Here is a 17,406-nt window from a genome sequence, read left to right as displayed (position 1 = left end):
CACTGATGTGACTGCAGCTGTTCGCAGGCAGACCTGGCTGCACAGTTCTCCGCTCAAAAAAGAGACCAAAAAGAGGATAAATCAACAATGATTGTAGTCATTGTGGTGCATTTAGCATAGAAAGTGGCCCAAGGGGGAACCAGAGGAATTGGACATGAGCAGCAGTAGGGAGAATTGTTAGGGAAGCACAAGTGAAGAGGTAGATATTAAGGAGGCTTTTAAAGCTGGGAAGAGACTGGCAAGGCTGGGTGTTTTGGGAGGATAATGCCATAGTATTTGGCAGTCCACTGGAGTGACAGTACCTATCGTAGAAAACAGAGTCCATGAGATTTTCAGGCAATAATCTCGCCTCAGGGTTCAGAAAAGTTCTCAAAACAATTTGAGTTTTGCCTTGTGGTCTTGCATCTGTATGTCACATTGACATTTACAGTTATGTCACAACTTGAATTCTTTATGCAGAGGTCAGCTACATGGAATGCAGTTGATGTACCAGTAAACATTCACAGGGATCTTTTTTATTTTGCAGTTTCTTTCTCCTGTCCTGAAGGTGCTGACTGTCAGTGATTCAGGCCCCAGAACTCCACTCGTCATCTGAAAGACAGCACCTCTGACAATGCAGCACTCCCTCAGTACTGCACTGGGAGTGGCAGCTTGGATTTTGTGCTCAGGTTTCTGGAATGGGGCTCAAACCCACAACCTTCTGACTCTGAAGCGAGAGTGCCACTCACAGAGCCATGGCTGACAATCCTACAAGGGTTCACCCATCCGCCAGTAGATGTAGAAGAGATTTCTCCCCTGGCGATGGAGATGAACATAAGAAGTAGGAGCAGGAGTAGGCTATTCGGCCTCTTGAGCCTGCTCTGACAGTCAATAAGATCATGGCTGATCTGATTGTGTCTTTAACTAAACTCTCCTGCTTGTCTCCCATAACCCTTGACTCACTTGTCAATCAAAAATCTGTCTAACTCAGCCTTGAATATATTCAATGACCCAGCCTCCACTGCTGTCTAGGGAAGGGTATTCCAAAGATTAACGACCCTCTGAGAGAAGAAATTCCTCCTCATCTCCATTTTAAAAGGGAGACCCCTTAATTTGAAACTGTGCCCCCTAGTTCTAGATTCCTCCACGATGGGAATCATCCCCTCAGCATCTACACTATCAAACCCCCTCAGAATCTTATACGTTTCAATAAGATCACCTCTCATTCTTCTGAACTCCAATGAGTGATCATTTCTGGAGGGGTATGATCAAACACATGGGAGCCACCCTCACTCAGGAGGGAACCTTATCTTCTGTGACGGGAACGAGGTTAGAGGAATGGGTGTGGAGTGTTGCCAGCTGAGAGTGAGTGTGTGAGCTCCCTGCACACTACTCTCAGCCCTCTGTTAGTGAGCAAAGTTTTCCTTTAGGAGTTGAATCTATCCAATGCTTATTGCAGGATTAATATATACAGTTGGAAATGTCTGTGATACAATCAATGTTTCTGGAGTGAAGTGACTGTTGTGCAAATATTCTGTTCTTGCTGCAATCCACAAACACTTGGTGCTGATTGCCACACTGTAATCTGAGGAATTCATGTGAATGCCATGGTTTACAGCCATATCATTATTCTAAACTCGCTGTCTGTTATCGGAATTTTGTGCTCAGTAACATGAAGAATGTTGGCACTGGGGAAGGGGCACGTCTGGTTTTGGACATGCTTATCAAGAACAAGGACTCGCGGGAATAAAGGTCCTGGCTCGCTGCCCAACAATGTGCCATAACCCCAATGCCTGAAAATAACTTCTTAGGTGCCAGCTGTAGTTCAGTGGGTAGCACTCTCGCCTCTGAGTCGGAAGGCTGTGGGTTCAAGTCCCACTCCCTATACTTGAGCACAAAATCTAGGCTGACACTGCAGTGCATCTTTTGGATGAGACGTTAAATCAATCCCCCATCTCCACTCTAAGGTGGCCATAAAAGAACCCCTGGCACTAATTTGAAGAAGAGCAGGGTGTTTTCCCCAGTGTCCTGGCCAATGTTTATCCCTTAACCAGCATCCCTAAAGCAGGTTATTGCTGTTTGTGGGAGCTTGCTGTGAGCAAATTGGCTGCTGCATTTCCTACATTACTGCCAGCAGTCAGAGGACACTTGCTTTACATGAGAATGATCTTTATTTGAGCAAAGATCTTAGAGATTGCATCACCAATTCCCCCGTTAGTTCTGTTTGCGGTACTATTAGATTTCAATGCTCCAGTGTGGTATTTTGTTCAATCACAAAATTACTATAGGTTTATCACAAAATAATCGATTCCAGAGCCCGTACCCCAGTGAGGGTCAGTGTGTGGGGAACCCGTACCCCAGTGAGAGTTAGTGTGTGGGGAACCCGTACCCCAGTGAGAGTCAGTGTGTGGGGAACCCGTACCCCAGTGAGAGTCAGTGTGTGGGGAACCCGTACCCCAGTGAGAGTCAGTGTGTGGGGAACCCGTATCCCAGTGAGAGTCAGTGTGTGGGGAATACCTACCCCAGTGAGAGTCAATGCCTTCAGGAGAGAAGGGTAGAAAATATGGCAAAAGAAAATATGATAACATTGCGTAAGCAAAGTAAGTGACATGCCTCTAAGTCAAAGGAGCACAGTGAAATGAATGAGTCACTTCCTCTGGGACATGGCCTTGACAAACTCACTGAGCCTTTGCTTTCACTGAGGTCGCAGGAATGAATCCCAGACAGTCTGAGTCAAATATTTCCTGCCCTCTAGCTGAATGATACCACATGCAAAATAATAAATGGATTTGGTTTGCAAAATGCTTTGCAAATAAAGATTTGCAATGAAAATCATGTGACACAATTACATTTGATTGTATCAGGAATACTGCCACCTGCTGTTCCCTAAGACTTAAGATTGGTGATATCGGTGGGCAGACTATCCCATCGATCTGTTTGTTATTGTATCGGAGATATTAAACATCGGAGGTGTTAATCTAGTTAAAGGCGATGAGTTAACCCTGCTAAAATAGCAGAGCAAAAATGACAAATCTTTGGCAAAAGGCAAAAAGATTACACACAAACCAACATCGAGTATATTCAAGACCGAAATTGACAGACTTTTGGGTGCAAAGAAAATTGAGGGAAATTGAAACTGAGGTAGAAGATCAGACATAATCTCATTGATTTGTGGGGCAGGCTCAAGGGGCCGAATAGTTGATTCCTGCTCTTATTTCTTATATTCTTATCACCAACAATAGCTTCCAGCTTTAAATATTCCTAGTGTAGAGTCAGAGAGCTGGGTGGCTGGGCCCTAAGCTCTGGAATCCGCTCCCTAAACCTCTCTGCATTTCTCCCTCTCTCTCTCTCTCTCTCTCTCCTCCTTTAAGATGCTCCTTAAATTCTACCCTTTTGACCAAACTTTTGGTTACCCATCCTAATTAAGTAAAGACTTGCATTTCTATAGCACCTTTTACAGCCTCTGGATCTCCCAAAACACTTTACAGCCAATGAAGTACTTTGCAGTGTAGTCACTATTGTAATGTAGGAAACACAGCAGCCAATTTGCACACAGTAAGCTCCCAGAAACAGCAATGTGATGATGATCAGCTAATCTGTTTTAGGGATAAATATTTGATCTAGGATACATACAAGGAGGATTTGCAACATTAAAGGAGCTAAATGAATGCAAGTTTTAGTGCTATTCACTCTCAGAAATCTTCACAGTGAATCCTGAACAACTAAGCACAGATTGGGAATTGAACCTGTGACATTCTGTGCTGAATGGTTTAATATCATACCAGGCAGTAAGTTTACCCGCTAAACCAACAAGGGATTACTTGGGAAATCTTATCCACAGGCAGTACTCGAAGTTTCTGTGCTTACAGCAGCAAGAATATTTATAAATTGTGATCTCATGGTTGTCAAGAGGCAAAGGTTAGTTCACTAATCCCTGCTCAGATGATGGTTGTGGTGCATCTGTTGTTCTCGATTTCTCTTGACTAGAAATTGAGGAGCAATCAGCCAGGTTTCTGCAGATCACATTCCAATGGTTCTGGTTGGACAGTGCAAGGTGACAGCCACCTGTCCTCAAATAGCACAGCAGCAACAACAACTTCTTGCTTTCATTTCGCATCTGTGACACAAAATGAGATGAACCATTTAATTTCACATCACGTCTGGGCTGTCTTGGTGACTGACAGTGTGAAGAGGAGGAGTCTGCCTCCCTTCCTCTGGTTCAACTGCAATAAACATCTGACTCTTTAACCAGACACCTCAATGTATAAAGTGTCAAAATATGCAGGGCCGAATTGTCAGAAGCGATGGGTAGTGTCAAAATAATAACCAGGAAAATGAAAGTCTTTGTTTTAAGATCAGCATTAATATTCAACAAAATGCTATATTTAACTTTTAAAATGTAATGGTGTAACTCTGAAATTACAATTTTAAAGGGAAGTTTTGTTGCTCTCAGATTGGGAAGTAAACCAACTTCCTAGAGCAGTCTGGAATTTTAACTCGCAGGTGGGCCTTGTGAGTGACTGGCCCGTCTGGAGTGGGAGCCGGAGTAGAGGTTACCAACCCTCCAGGATTGCCCTGGAATCTCCAGGAATTGAAGATTAATCTCCAAGACATTGCTGCCAGCAAAAACCAGGGAGAAAAATCACAGGGGCATTAAAAATACATGGTGTGGGTAAATCTTTAATTTCATTGAATAATTTTGTTTTTTATATTAAAAAAAATTGGAGATGGGGTGGGGGACAAGAGGCTGTTAGACTGAGAGTCCGGAATCATCCAATCGGGTCATGAAGAGTCTTTTCACTTTTTATTGGTCATGGAAAGGCAGAACATCTCGAGGATGGATGTGTTGAGCGACCAGTGGTGGGAGCGTGGATGTGGGGCATTTAGAGGCAGGAGGTCACATGGCCAAACTTCTGGGAATATGTCCAACCATTAGGTTGGCAACCCTAATGTGAGAGGCTCTATTGGCTTTAACAGCCGGGCATCACTATCAGGACACTGAACAACTTCTCGACCAAGACACCCGGGAAATAGCTGCTTGGCCTTTAAGATCAGGTGGTTCAGAGGCTCGGGGGTGGGCGGAGCTCCTGATTGGGCAGAGGTCCTGTTGCTCCTGATTCACCAGGCCCCACGATAAAGATCTCTTTCAGTGATCAGCCTCTGGTGGGGAAACCTCAGGCCAACATTTAAAATAGCAGTCAGGGTCCCAATGACATCATCAGGGAATAATCTACACATTTAAAGGACTGCGCCAACTTCAAACATTTGTCTTTGGCAACACCAATTTAAAATTGACAGCACGGACTGGGAGAGCAACAGGGATGACTCCCACTACATTGTAACTCCCTCTCTAACCCACTCGTTTTTTTGCGGACGGGGGGTTAAAATTCACCCACCTCCCCCCGCCAGATATTCTGAAAACTCTACTGCAGTGGCTGCTGCAGTTGTGCCTTGTCATATATTGCACTCCTGGACAGGATACAGGCAAAAACTGGTCATTAAGTACTCTCTATCTCTCTCTCAACTCTAGCTTTCGGACCTGTCTCTTGTTGCAAGCTTTCTCATTCCTCTGTTTATTAGTCCTGTGATGGTCAGTGCTGCCCACAACTCTCCTGTCCCACTCCTACTCAACATCTACATTCTCTTCCTCCTCCCTGCAATCTCACTGGACTGAAATTGAGATTCTTCTCACTCACACCTACCCTGACTCATTCCTTCCCACATCCTCCAAATTGAAACACCTTACCTCCCTTGCTCTTCATGTTTGATGAACCTGTTGGAGTTTTTTGTGGATGTTACTAACAGAATTGATAAAGGGGAGTTGGTGGATGTGGTATACTTGGATTTTCAAAAGGCTTTTGATAAAGTTCCCCACAGGAGGTTGGTTAGCAAAATTAAAGCACATGGGGTAGGAGGTAATATACAGGCATGGATTAAGGATTGGTTAAAAGGCAAAAAAGAGAGTAGGAAGAAACAGGTCATTCTCACGTTGGCAGGCTGTGACTAGTGGAGTACTGCAGGGATCAGTGTTTGTGCCCCAGCTGTTCAGAATATATATCAATGATTTGAATGTGGGGACCAAATGCAGTATTTCGAAGTTCGCGGATGACACAAAACTAGGTGGGAATGTGTGTTGTGAGGAAGATGCAAAGCGGCTTCAAAGGGATTTGGACAGACTTAGTGAGTGGGCAAGAACGTGGCAGGTGGAATAAAATGTACACAAATGTGAGGTTATCCACTTTGGTAGGACGAACAGATGTGCAGAGTATTTCTTAAACGGCAAGAGATTAGAAAGTGTAGATGTACAAAGGGACTTTGGTGTCCTTGTCAATAAGTCACTGAAAGCTAACATGCAGGTGCAGCAAGCAATTAGGAAGGCTAATATAATGTTAGCTTTAATCGCAAGAGGATTTGAGTTCAGGAGTAGTGAAGTCTTGCTTCAATTGTATAGAATCTTGGTTAGATCGCACCTGAAGTACTGTGCAGTTTTGGTCCCCTTACCTTAGGAAGGATATTATTGCCATAGAGGGAGTGCAACGAAGGTTCACCAGACTTGTTCCCGGGATGGCAGGACTGTCCTATGAAGAGAGATTGGGGAAACTGGGCCTGTATTCTCTGGAGTTTCGAAGAATGAGAGGTGATCTCATTGAAACCTACAAAATATTAAAGGGATAGATGGGGTAGATGCAGATATGATGCTCCCTCTGTTTGGGGAGTCTAGACCCAGGGGACACAATTTCAAAATAAGGGGGAAGCACTTAGGACAGAGGTGAGGAGAAATTTCTTTACTCAGAGGATTGCGAATCTTTGGAATTCTCTACCCCAGAGGGCTGTGGAAGCTCAGTCATTGAGTATGTTTAAAGCAGAGATTGACAGATTTCTAAATACACAAATGACATAAGGAGATATGAGGATAGTGTGGGGAAAAAAGCATTGAAGTGGATGATTAGCCATGATCGTATTGAATGGCAGAGCAGGCTTGATGGGCTGAATGGCCTACTCCTGCTCCTGTGTTCCTATATTCCCCAGAGCAGCAAAGCACAACAGGAGAGAGGAGCCTTTAAAAACAGCACGGGAAACACTGGCAGCAACAGAGCAGTAAAGCACAACAGGAGAGAGGAGCCTTTAAAAACAGCACGGGAAACACTGGCAGCAACAGAGCAGTAAAGCACAGGAGAAGAGAAGAGCAGCAGTGAGAGGTGGAAACATATTGCAAAGTGATGTCACAGGTGTCGTCAGGTGAGTATACTGGTAAGCTTTGAATTTTTATTTTAATATAATTTTATTTAAATTAATCAACTTTAATGCAAGACTAGATCAATTAATTCACATACAACTAAGGCCAATTTGATAATTTACATTTGGTGTTCAATTAATTAATCAAATCTAGGGGATAAAGTTGAAATTAAATTGCAGGGTATAGTAATGCTAAAGGGTTCTGAATTTTTCAATAAATTAAAATCTAAGGTCTTTAGATAAGAGTTTAGTAACACATTTCAGTTAACTTCTCTATAAAATAAAGTGACATCAACACAAGAGACACAGCTAATTGGTGAGTAGCTGTGAGTTATTTAGTTATTCAAGTCATAAGTTTAATAGTCTAAAAAATAGAGGCATGGCAAGGCAACTTGATCCTGTGGAATGCACATCCTGTTCCATGGCAACTCACGAACGCTTCTTGTGTCCTGGATAACCACATGTGCAGGAAGTGTCATCAGCTGCAGCAGCTTGAGCTCCAGGTTTCGGAACTGGAGCAGCAGCTGGCATCACGGCAGAGCATCTGTGAGGTTGAGAATTTTGTGAATAGCATGTTTATAGATGTGGTCACCCACAACTTAAGGGTGTGCATGAAAGAGTGACCGCCAGGCAGTCAGCAATGATCTGGCAGTAGTGCGAGAGTTCCCTGAATGCATCTCACTCTCCAACCAGTATTTCATTCTGAATACTGATGACAGTGATGGCTCCTCTGGGGTATGCAGCTAGAGATGAATCCATGGTAGAGACCTGCTTTAGGTTGGGAAAAAGAACCCGACTGAACTACAGTGGGCCCAGGCCCGACCCGACCCGAACCTGCTACTACTCGGCCCGACCTGACCATCCCTTTACTTACCTTCCGACAGGGAAGCTCCACTGAGCTGCGGCGCATGCATGATGACATCATAGTGACGTCATCGCGCACTGCGCCAACACAGTTTCGTCCCAACTCAGGTAAGTTTATTTTTAATTTTTAATACTTACCAGCAGAGCACTTACCGTGTGTCCGGCCCGACCCGAACCCGACACGTCGTCGGGTCCCATCGGGTTCGGGTCAGGTACCAGGCCTCTAATCCATGGCACCACAGATGGCACAGCTGTACAGGGTGACAGGAGGAAGATTGGAAAAGCAGTTGTCTTCGAGGAACAGACAAGAGTTTCTGCGGCCGCAGACGTGAATCACTGATGGTATATTGCCTCCCGGGTGCCAGAATCAAGGATGTCACTGAGCGGATGCAGAGCACTTTGACGAGGGAGGGTGAACATCCAGTGGTTGTGGTCCATATAGTTATCAGACATAGGTAGAAAGAGGAATGAGGTCCTGCAGGTAGAGTTTAGGAGGCTAAGAAAGAAGCTAGAAAGCAGGACCTCCAAGGTAGAAATCTCCGGATTACTCCCAATACCACGCACATTTGAGTATAGAAATAGGAGGATAGAGCAGATGAATGTGTGGCTGGAGAGATGATGCAGGAGAGAGGGTTTTGGATTCCTGGGACATTGGGACCAAATCTGCAGGAGATGGGCCCTGTACACATCAGTTAGAACAAATGTCCTTGCAGGGTGAATTGCTAGTTCTATTAGGAAGGGTTTAAACTAACTTGGCAAAGGTGTGGGAACCAGGACATAATATTAGAGAGGAAAACCAAGGTGCACAGAGAATTGGGAGAGACAGATGGCACTAGAGTAGGAAATAGTAAGGTAATAGGTGGGATCAGAGTCAGAGGGAATGTAATAAGGTCTAAATTAGGTTTACTGAGCTTGTATGTGAATGCACAGAATGTACTAAATAAGGTTGGTGAGCTGCAGGCGCAACTAGCCACGTGAAAATATATTATGGCGATGATGGAGACCTGCCTCAAAAAAGGACAGGACTGGGTACTAAATATTCCTGGATACACGGTGTTCAGGAAAGATAAGGAAGAAAAGATTGATTAAGGAGAACATTCCAGTGCTGGAGAGAGAGGATGTCCTAGAGGGGTCAAGGATAGAATCTATTTGGTTAGAGCTAAGAAACAATAGAGGTCCTATTACATTGCTGGGTCTATTCTATAGGCCACCAACTGGTGCAAAAAATTTAGAGATACAGATTTTCAAGGAAATTACAGAGAGGTGCAGAATTATAGAGTAGTTATAATGAGGGACTTTAATTATCCGAATATAGACTCGGATAGTAATAATGTAAATGGCAGAGAGGGGCAAGAGCTTCTACAATATGTTCAAGAGAATTTTCTATATCAGAATGTTTCCAGTCCAGCAAGGAAGGAGGCATTGCTGGATCTGGTTGTGGGGAATGAGATGGGTCATGTGGATCAGGTGTCAGTCGGGGAACATTTAGAGGACAGTGATCATAAGGTTTAGGTTAGCTATGAAAAATGACAAGGAACAAGGAATCCAGAGTAAAAATAATTAATTGGGGGGAGCCAACTTCAATGGGGTGAATCTTGCAGCAGAGAAGGAGGCTGTTCAACCCATCATAACTGTACTGGCTCTGAGCTATACAATTAGACAACTCCTCTGCTGTTTCCCCAAAGCCCTGCAAATGTTTTCCCTTCAAGTGTTTATCCAATTTCATTTTGTAAGTTACTATTAAATCTTCTTTCAACAACTCTTTCAGGCAGTGCATTCCAGATCATCATAACTCGCCGTGTTTAAAAAAAAAAAAATCTCATTTTCTCCTCCGCACCAAGATTTTTTGACAATTACCTTAAACTATATTTTCTTCCTCTTTGCTTCACACTTGGTGCAAAGCTGCACCTTGAACCTTGACCCGTCATCTGGCTTTTCCAAGTTAAGGATGCCTCAGGATTTTTATTTCAGTGAGGGGTTGCTCCAGTGGCCGGTCGTGGATTTGAGCTGATGATTCCCCAAAGGCAACGTCCTCAATCCAGTCTGTGAGGAGGTGATGACTCCTGAGGGTGAGGCAACAATAACGATCAGACCTCCATTTGCCCTGGTGTGACTTGGCCAACACTGGCATCGGATCTGAGGCTTCAGCTCGACTTGCGTTTATTGCTGCTAATTTGGATAACTTATCAGTTTGATCTCTTGATCTATCCATTATTGATCAGAATCCCTGCTGATTGGACAGACCGAGCAGGAGGAGAAACCAGTTGAGAGGGTAAAAGTACCAAGCAAAATGCAGAATTATGTTTGTTTGGGAGTTAGCTTTTTTGAATTTTGTTGATATTCAGAAATAGTGGCTCTATCATTATTTATGTGAATGTACTTTCTTGGGAATCCAATTGAGAAAATGCAGCTCAGGTACAGGAAAGGTCAGTTAGTGCTGCTGGAGAGAGATGGGAGTGTGATTGCATTATCTCATAACTCACTGAACTGAACTGAGTTTTATGTTCTGACATAAACCAATTAAGGAGCTATTGATCTCTCTACCAATCCCTATCTATCTCTCTCTCTCTATTATATATATCCACATCTCTCTATCTCAGTTTCTGTATCTATGCATGTCTCTCTCATATTCTCTCTCACTCTATATTTCTCTCAATCTCCACCTATAACAAATGCTCTTAAAACTTTTATATGAACAGAGGTTCAAAAAAAAAGGTACCTTTTGTTTTCAGACAGCACAGAGTAAATAATCGTCTTTTTCCAGTTGGACATAAAGCAATGTCTGGGCGTAGTCAGGCAGGACGGACTGCATTACCATTGAGCAATCTTTGTGTGTGTGAGGCACCCGGGAAAAGCTTTGTAAACCCTAGAGATGAGGATAAGTCCCAAAGAGCAGGTGCTGCTGTCCTTTGTGGGATGATAACTCCCATTAAGTTCTCTCTAAAGTTTTGCTTTTTTGTTTTCTTGCAACATTTTAGGACAAACCTGGAGGCTCTGCAGAAGAAGTTAGAGGAGCTCGAGTTGGATGAACAACAGCGCAAACGGTTGGAGGCGTTTCTGACCCAGAAACAGAAGGTCGGAGAGCTAAAAGATGACGACTTTGAGAAGATATCGGAACTGGGCGCGGGAAATGGAGGCGTGGTTTTCAAAGTCTCACACAAACCATCCGGTCTCATTATGGCTCGAAAGGTAACACAAATTTTCTTCCTTTTCTAACCCCTTCTCACCTGAAGGTCTTATCTGAGGTTTGGTTTTCCCCCTTGTTCAAACATGAGGATTAACAGTGAGTGTCAGCACGCACAGACAAATATTTACACACATGCTCGCTTTCCTCCTTATGCACACACAGACACAGAATTAGACAGAGTGCCATCTCCATTTGGATCATGTTTCTAAGAAAATAAGAACTAAGAGTAGGAGTAGGCAATTCAGCCCCTTGAGCCTGCTCCGCCATTCAATACGATCGTAGCTGATCTCATCTCGGCCTCAACTCCACTTTTTAAGTATCCTTTCAGTGTAAGTGGGCGGTAAAAAATCATATACTGTTCATAAATCTTAAAATGCTCTGTGATTACATCATGGTGAACCTGAATAGTTTTAGAATTGTGGACTCTTACACAGAAGGAGGAAATTCAGCTTGTCATGTCTGTGCCAGCTCTTTGAAAGAGCTGTCTAATTTATTCCCACAGCCTTCCCTCCCCATAATCCTGTAAATTCATCCTCTTCAAGTACATGTCCAGTTGCCCTTTGAAAGTTCCCATAGAATCTTATTCCATCATCCTTCCAGGTATTGCATTCCAGATCTTAAGAAGCTTCTGTGAAAAATTTCTTCTCATTTTCCCTCTAGTTCTTTTGCTAATTATTTTAAATCTCTGACCTCTGGTTACCAATCCACTTGCCAGAGAAAACAGTTTCTCCTTATCTACTCCATCAAAGCCTCCAATAATTTTAAATACCTCTATTAAACCTCCCTGCTCTAAGCGGAACAATCCCAACTACTCCAGTGAAATCCCTCATCCCTGGCGTCATCCTGGTGAACCTCCTCGATACCTTCTCTAAGGCCTTGACATCCTTCCCAAAGTGCTGCCCAGAACTGAAACAATATTCCAGCTGAAGCCTAACCAGTGTTCTATAAAGGTTTAGCATGACTTCCTTGTTTTTGTATTCAATGCCTCTGTAAATTATTGATCAAATTTGTGACCAAACATTTGACTAAAGTATTGATTCTGTTACCAATGTGGCATCTAATGTGAGAGGGCCATGGTATTGCTGTGAAGATTATGTTACTGGAGTAGGAATCCAGAAAACCAAGAGTTCAAATCCTTCCACAGCAGTTTGAAAATCTTAATTCAGTTTAAAAAACCTAGAAACATAAAGCTGGTGTCAATATAACTGAAATGTTTCTCGGAAGTAGAATTGAAAAGCAGAGAAGTTATGTTAAATTTATTTAAACTTTCGTTAGACCACACTTGGATTACGGCATGCAGTTCTGGTCTCTGTATCAAGGGTATAGAGGCACTGAAGAAGGTGGAATAAAGATTTACAAGGATGTTGCCAGAACTGAGAGGCTATAACTGTCTCGAGCCAGAGCCTGTGTGGAACAGTAGTGAGGAAGGTGTAGAGGCATGACAAGATGCCGATTATCAGGAAAGATTTAACAGGCTCAGTCTCTTTTCTCTAGAAAAAGAGAAGACAGGGATGACCTAATAGAGGTCCATAAAATGATGAAGGGGTTTAATAGAGTGGATGTTTCCACATGAAAGAATCAAAAGCCATGGGTCATTAATATAAGATAGTCACTAATAAATCCAATAGGGAATTCGGAAGAGACTTTACCCAGAGAGTGGTGAGAACGTGGAACTTGCTGGTTGAGGCCAGGAGTGTAGATGCATTTAAGGCCAAGCTGGAGAGTCACATGAGGGAGAAAGGAATAGAAGGATATCTTGATAGGTTGAGTTGAGGGGTGGGAGGAGGCTTGTGTGGAGCATAAACATCAGATTGGACCAGTTGGTCCTGTTTCTGTGCTGTAAATTCTGTGTAATTATGGAAGGATGGAAAAATAGACTGAATTTTTCCGTATCTTTTTCTCGTAGCTGATTCACCTGGAGATAAAGCCAGCCATTCGGAATCAGATCATCCGAGAGCTTCAGGTTCTACATGAATGCAACTCTCCCTATATTGTGGGATTCTATGGAGCTTTCTACAGCGATGGAGAGATAAGCATCTGCATGGAGCACATGGTACGGAAGCTAAGAGCATTTGCTACTTAAAAAAAAAAATGAGGTGGGAACAGAAAACGGCCGATTTTCAAGTCCAGTTGTGGGAGCCGCCAAGTTCATTTCCATCTCCCTTCAGTGAGATGGCCTTGTCTCTACTCCTTGAATCACTGTGTGTTCTAGCAGTTGCTATCCTTAATTCTTGGCTCCTGGTTCTGCTCAAAGACCTTGTGCACATTTGCCCCTTTAACAGATACAACAGGTCTTCGATGTTTTCATAAAATCTTTCAGCACAGAAAGGCCATGTAGTCCTGTGCATGCCTGTGAAGCTCTCTGAAAGCTATCCACTTAGTCCTACACCCTGCTCTTTCCCCATAGCCCTGAAAAATTTTCCCCTTCTAGTATTTATCCAATTCCCTTTTGAAATTTACAGATGACTCTGCTGACACCGTCCTTTCAGGCAGCACATTCCAGATCACAACAACTTGCTGCATGAAAACATTTTTTTCCTCATTTTGCCTCCGGTCCTTTTGTCAATTACCTTAAATCTGTGTCATCTGGTTACTGACCCACCTGCCAGTCGAAGCAGTTTCTCCTTATCGACTCTATCAAAACCCCTCATAATTTTAAACAATTCTGTTACATCTCCCCTGAACCTTCTCTGCTGTAAGGAGAACAATCCCAGCTTCTCCAGTCTCTCCATGTAACTGAAGTCTTTTATCCCTGGTACTTCCTTTGGACTTGCTTTTCTATTAACAACCGTTCCTCTGAATTGCTATTTAGGCAAAAGCCATAAATTTTGTAAGCAGGCGATGATTGCAAAGTTTATGATGATGAATTGTGTCTTTAATAATGATGAAATGTAGTGCGTTTACTGTGATATGTTGTTCTTCCTATCCTTTGTGGTACGTGACTCTCTGAATCTACTGCTCTTGCTGCAGGGAGGCAGCAGCAGGTGTGGGAACTTCCTGAGGGGTTTCTTACAGATCTAGTCAGAGAATGGGTGGTAGAGGCGGGTTGCCTCACATCCTTTAAAAAGTACCTGGATGAGCACTTGGCATGTCATAACATTCAAGGCTATGGGTTAAGTGCTGGCAAATGGGATTAGGTAGACAGGTCAGGTTTCTTTAATGCATCGGTGCAGACTCGATGGGCCGAAGGGCCTCTTCTGCACTGTATTATTCTGTGATTCTGTGAATCCTTCCCTAAGGGTTCTCTGAAACCTGTCACCAGGGCCAGCTGTTGCAATCCATGGATTGGGGGAGGGAGGGGAGTATTGGCATTTAAAAAAAAATTAAGATGGAAAAATGAAGGTCTTATCTGCACATCCTGGGAACTAGATTCAATAATGGAAAGAGACCAATCACAAGCTAAAGATGATTCTCAATCATGTGTTATTGACCATGCTCCATTCTGACAGATAATTAATATTTTGTTCACAGGGGTGTGCCTGTCACACAGTAAGATGATCGGGGTCCAGTGCTGTTTAGTTTAATCTGAGTAATTCTAACTTTTAATTTACTGTTAGGATGGTGGATCATTGGATCAAGTGCTCAAAAAAGCTGGAAGAATTACAGAGCAAGTCCTGGGCAAAGTGAGCATAGCTGTAAGTACGACTCAAATCAGTACAGGAGCATGATGGTCCAGTAACAGAGTAGCGTCGTCAACTGTGGTTGGACAATATTCTCGAGTTTTTGGCACATGACCACCTTCAATTGTCCCGTTACCACGTTCCCTCGATTGGTTGCTCGGCATATCAATCATTCAATAATGGCAGCTACAATGCCCACAATCCCCTACGCTGTATGAAATGGTTTATCATCTAGTGGCTTTCTGGAGCGCACTTTGTATCCTGGGTACATTACAACCTGCTGTTTGTTATGAAAAGCTAAAGTCACTATTTATATCACTGAGTGGATTTCCTGTGGCATCGCTCACAGTTAGACGGATGATATGTTATTTTATAATGGCAGGAGTGCTATACTATGTAATACACAGTGTTCTGCTGATAAAATGGGTGGATGTGTGTTTCACTGACCTACACATGCTGAAGTCATTCGTACATAACTTCCTGTCAATCAAGGAAGTTTACAGATTGGCAGGTGCCTTAAATTTCTGACTCCAGGTCAAAAGAAACCAGCTTGATATAACTTCCTGTCGCTTTGTTTTGTGTATACTTTTGCCACTTTCAAATGTGATGTCTATGTGCTGGGCACATACTGGCATTTAAGATGTCCGTTGTGACTCAGTGGGAAGCAAACTCGCCTCTGAGTCAGAAGGTTGTTGCTTCAAGTCCCATTCCAGGACTGAGGCACATAATGTAGGCTGGCTCTTCCAGTGCAATACTGAGGGAGTGCTGCACTGTTAGAGGTGCTGCCTTTTGGATGAGATGTTAAATCGAGGCCCCATCTTCGCTCTCAGGTGGTAGAAGATCCCATGGCACTATTGTAAAGAACAGCGAGGGAGTTCTCCCCAGTGTCCTGGACAACACTCATCCCTCAATCAACATCACAAAAACTGATGATCTAGTCATTATCACATTGCTGTTTGTGGGATCTTGCTGTGTGCAAATTGGCTGCTGTGTTTCCTTCATTACAACAATGACTACAATTCAAAAGTATTTCATTGGCTGTAAAGCGCTTTGGGACTTCCTGAGGTTGTGAAAGGGGCTATAGAAATGCAAATGCTTCTTTATTTTTTCCTTATGACACAGGTCAAGGTGAGTTGGGGGATTTACAGTGGGGGTGTTATCACCAGAGAGTGTAATGTGTTAGCAGGAGGCAAATCTGACACAGGAAGTGTGTGTTATAGCAAAACTGCTATTACATCACTGGTCAGTTTCCTGTAGCCATTGCACACGTGGAGCTAAGACCAGGTCTAGATCCCGGGTGAAGTGGAGTTAATGGGTAAGGATAATTGGACCAGGGCGTGCAGACATAATGCAGTTCCAAAGTCGTGCATTCTGTCGTAATTTTTATATTTCTGTTATAAATTCCTCTATCCCCTTTATCCTATGTAAACTTGTCATGCTGTAATTACACCCTGTTGCCAGTGGTGGCACTCCATTATAAATAGGAACATCTATCTCTCTCTAACTATGTAACGTCCTTGTTGTCTGAGAGTTGCTAATCATGGCTTTCCCAGGATATCACAATGGGGCAAGGCAAGGAGGCAGGCCTCAAGAACTACCTCAGCCGGTACAGGCATTGAACCCACGCTGTTGGCGTTATTCTGCACCACATTCCAGCCATCTAGCCAACTGAACTCACTGCCCCCTCTAAATAGGGATAAAGAAGTTTAAAATGGAAAAACCTGACAGCTGGTGGTGTAAGATTGTTAGTATATTTTGTATATAAACAGATAAACTTAGTCCTAGTAAGTCCTTTTTAAAAATACTTTACAATCTTCGCAGGTTAACAAGGGACTGGCATACCTGCGAGAGAAACACAAGATCATGCACAGAGGTATAGTAATGACCAGTCTATTGAATGCTGTTTGTATGTGGGGTATCTTTCACTGAAATTGACCTAACCCCCAGAGCTCTATGGTATAAGTTAAAGGGGCCTAACATCTAACTCTGACTAGAATCAGTCCCACACCGAATACTCTGCAGCATGTTTGCCTAACTAAAGTAGCATCGGCAGCACTTGTCTGTGTGACTGCCTCTATCCCACACAATCAACAGCAGCAGTGATTCACGTCATCATCTCACTGAGTCAGTTCAGCGCACTTGTGTCGTGCACAAAATAATAATCACATAAACAAACATACAAACTAGGAGTAGGCCACTCGGCCCCTCGAGCCTACTCCGCCGTTCAATAAGATCATGGCTGATCTGATTTTAACCTCAACTCCATATTCCCGCCTACCTTCAGTAACCTTTTGCCCCTTTGCTTATCAAAAATCTATCTACCTCTGCCTTAAAAATATTTAAAACCTCTGCTTCCACTGCCTTCTGAGGAAGAGAGTTCCAAAGATTCACGACCCTCAGAGAAAAGGTTTCTCCTCATCTCTGTCTTAAATGGGCGACCCCTTATTTTTAAACCGTGAACCTTAGTTCTAGATTCTCCCACAAGGGGAAACATCCTTTCCACATCCACCCTGTCAAGAC

The 17,406-nt window shown here is 43.3% G+C and overlaps 1 protein-coding gene across 1 annotated transcript in view; it reads left to right on the top strand.

Moving 5' to 3' along the window:
• The window catches only part of map2k1 (mitogen-activated protein kinase kinase 1), a 54,683-nt gene that overhangs the window by 21,232 nt on the left and 16,045 nt on the right, over positions 1 to 17,406 (top strand). The window contains exons 2-5 of the mRNA XM_068018241.1: positions 11,058 to 11,268; positions 13,173 to 13,319; positions 14,824 to 14,901; positions 16,708 to 16,759. Coding sequence (XP_067874342.1) covers positions 11,058 to 11,268; positions 13,173 to 13,319; positions 14,824 to 14,901; positions 16,708 to 16,759 — 488 coding nt within the window. The remainder of the gene's footprint in view (positions 1 to 11,057; positions 11,269 to 13,172; positions 13,320 to 14,823; positions 14,902 to 16,707; positions 16,760 to 17,406) is intronic.

Source organism: Heterodontus francisci, chromosome 38 (assembly GCF_036365525.1).
Source record: "Heterodontus francisci isolate sHetFra1 chromosome 38, sHetFra1.hap1, whole genome shotgun sequence".
Taxonomy (NCBI): domain Eukaryota; kingdom Metazoa; phylum Chordata; class Chondrichthyes; order Heterodontiformes; family Heterodontidae; genus Heterodontus; species Heterodontus francisci.
Note: the sequence above shows the minus strand (reverse complement) of the source record. Positions and strands in the feature narration are given on the sequence as shown.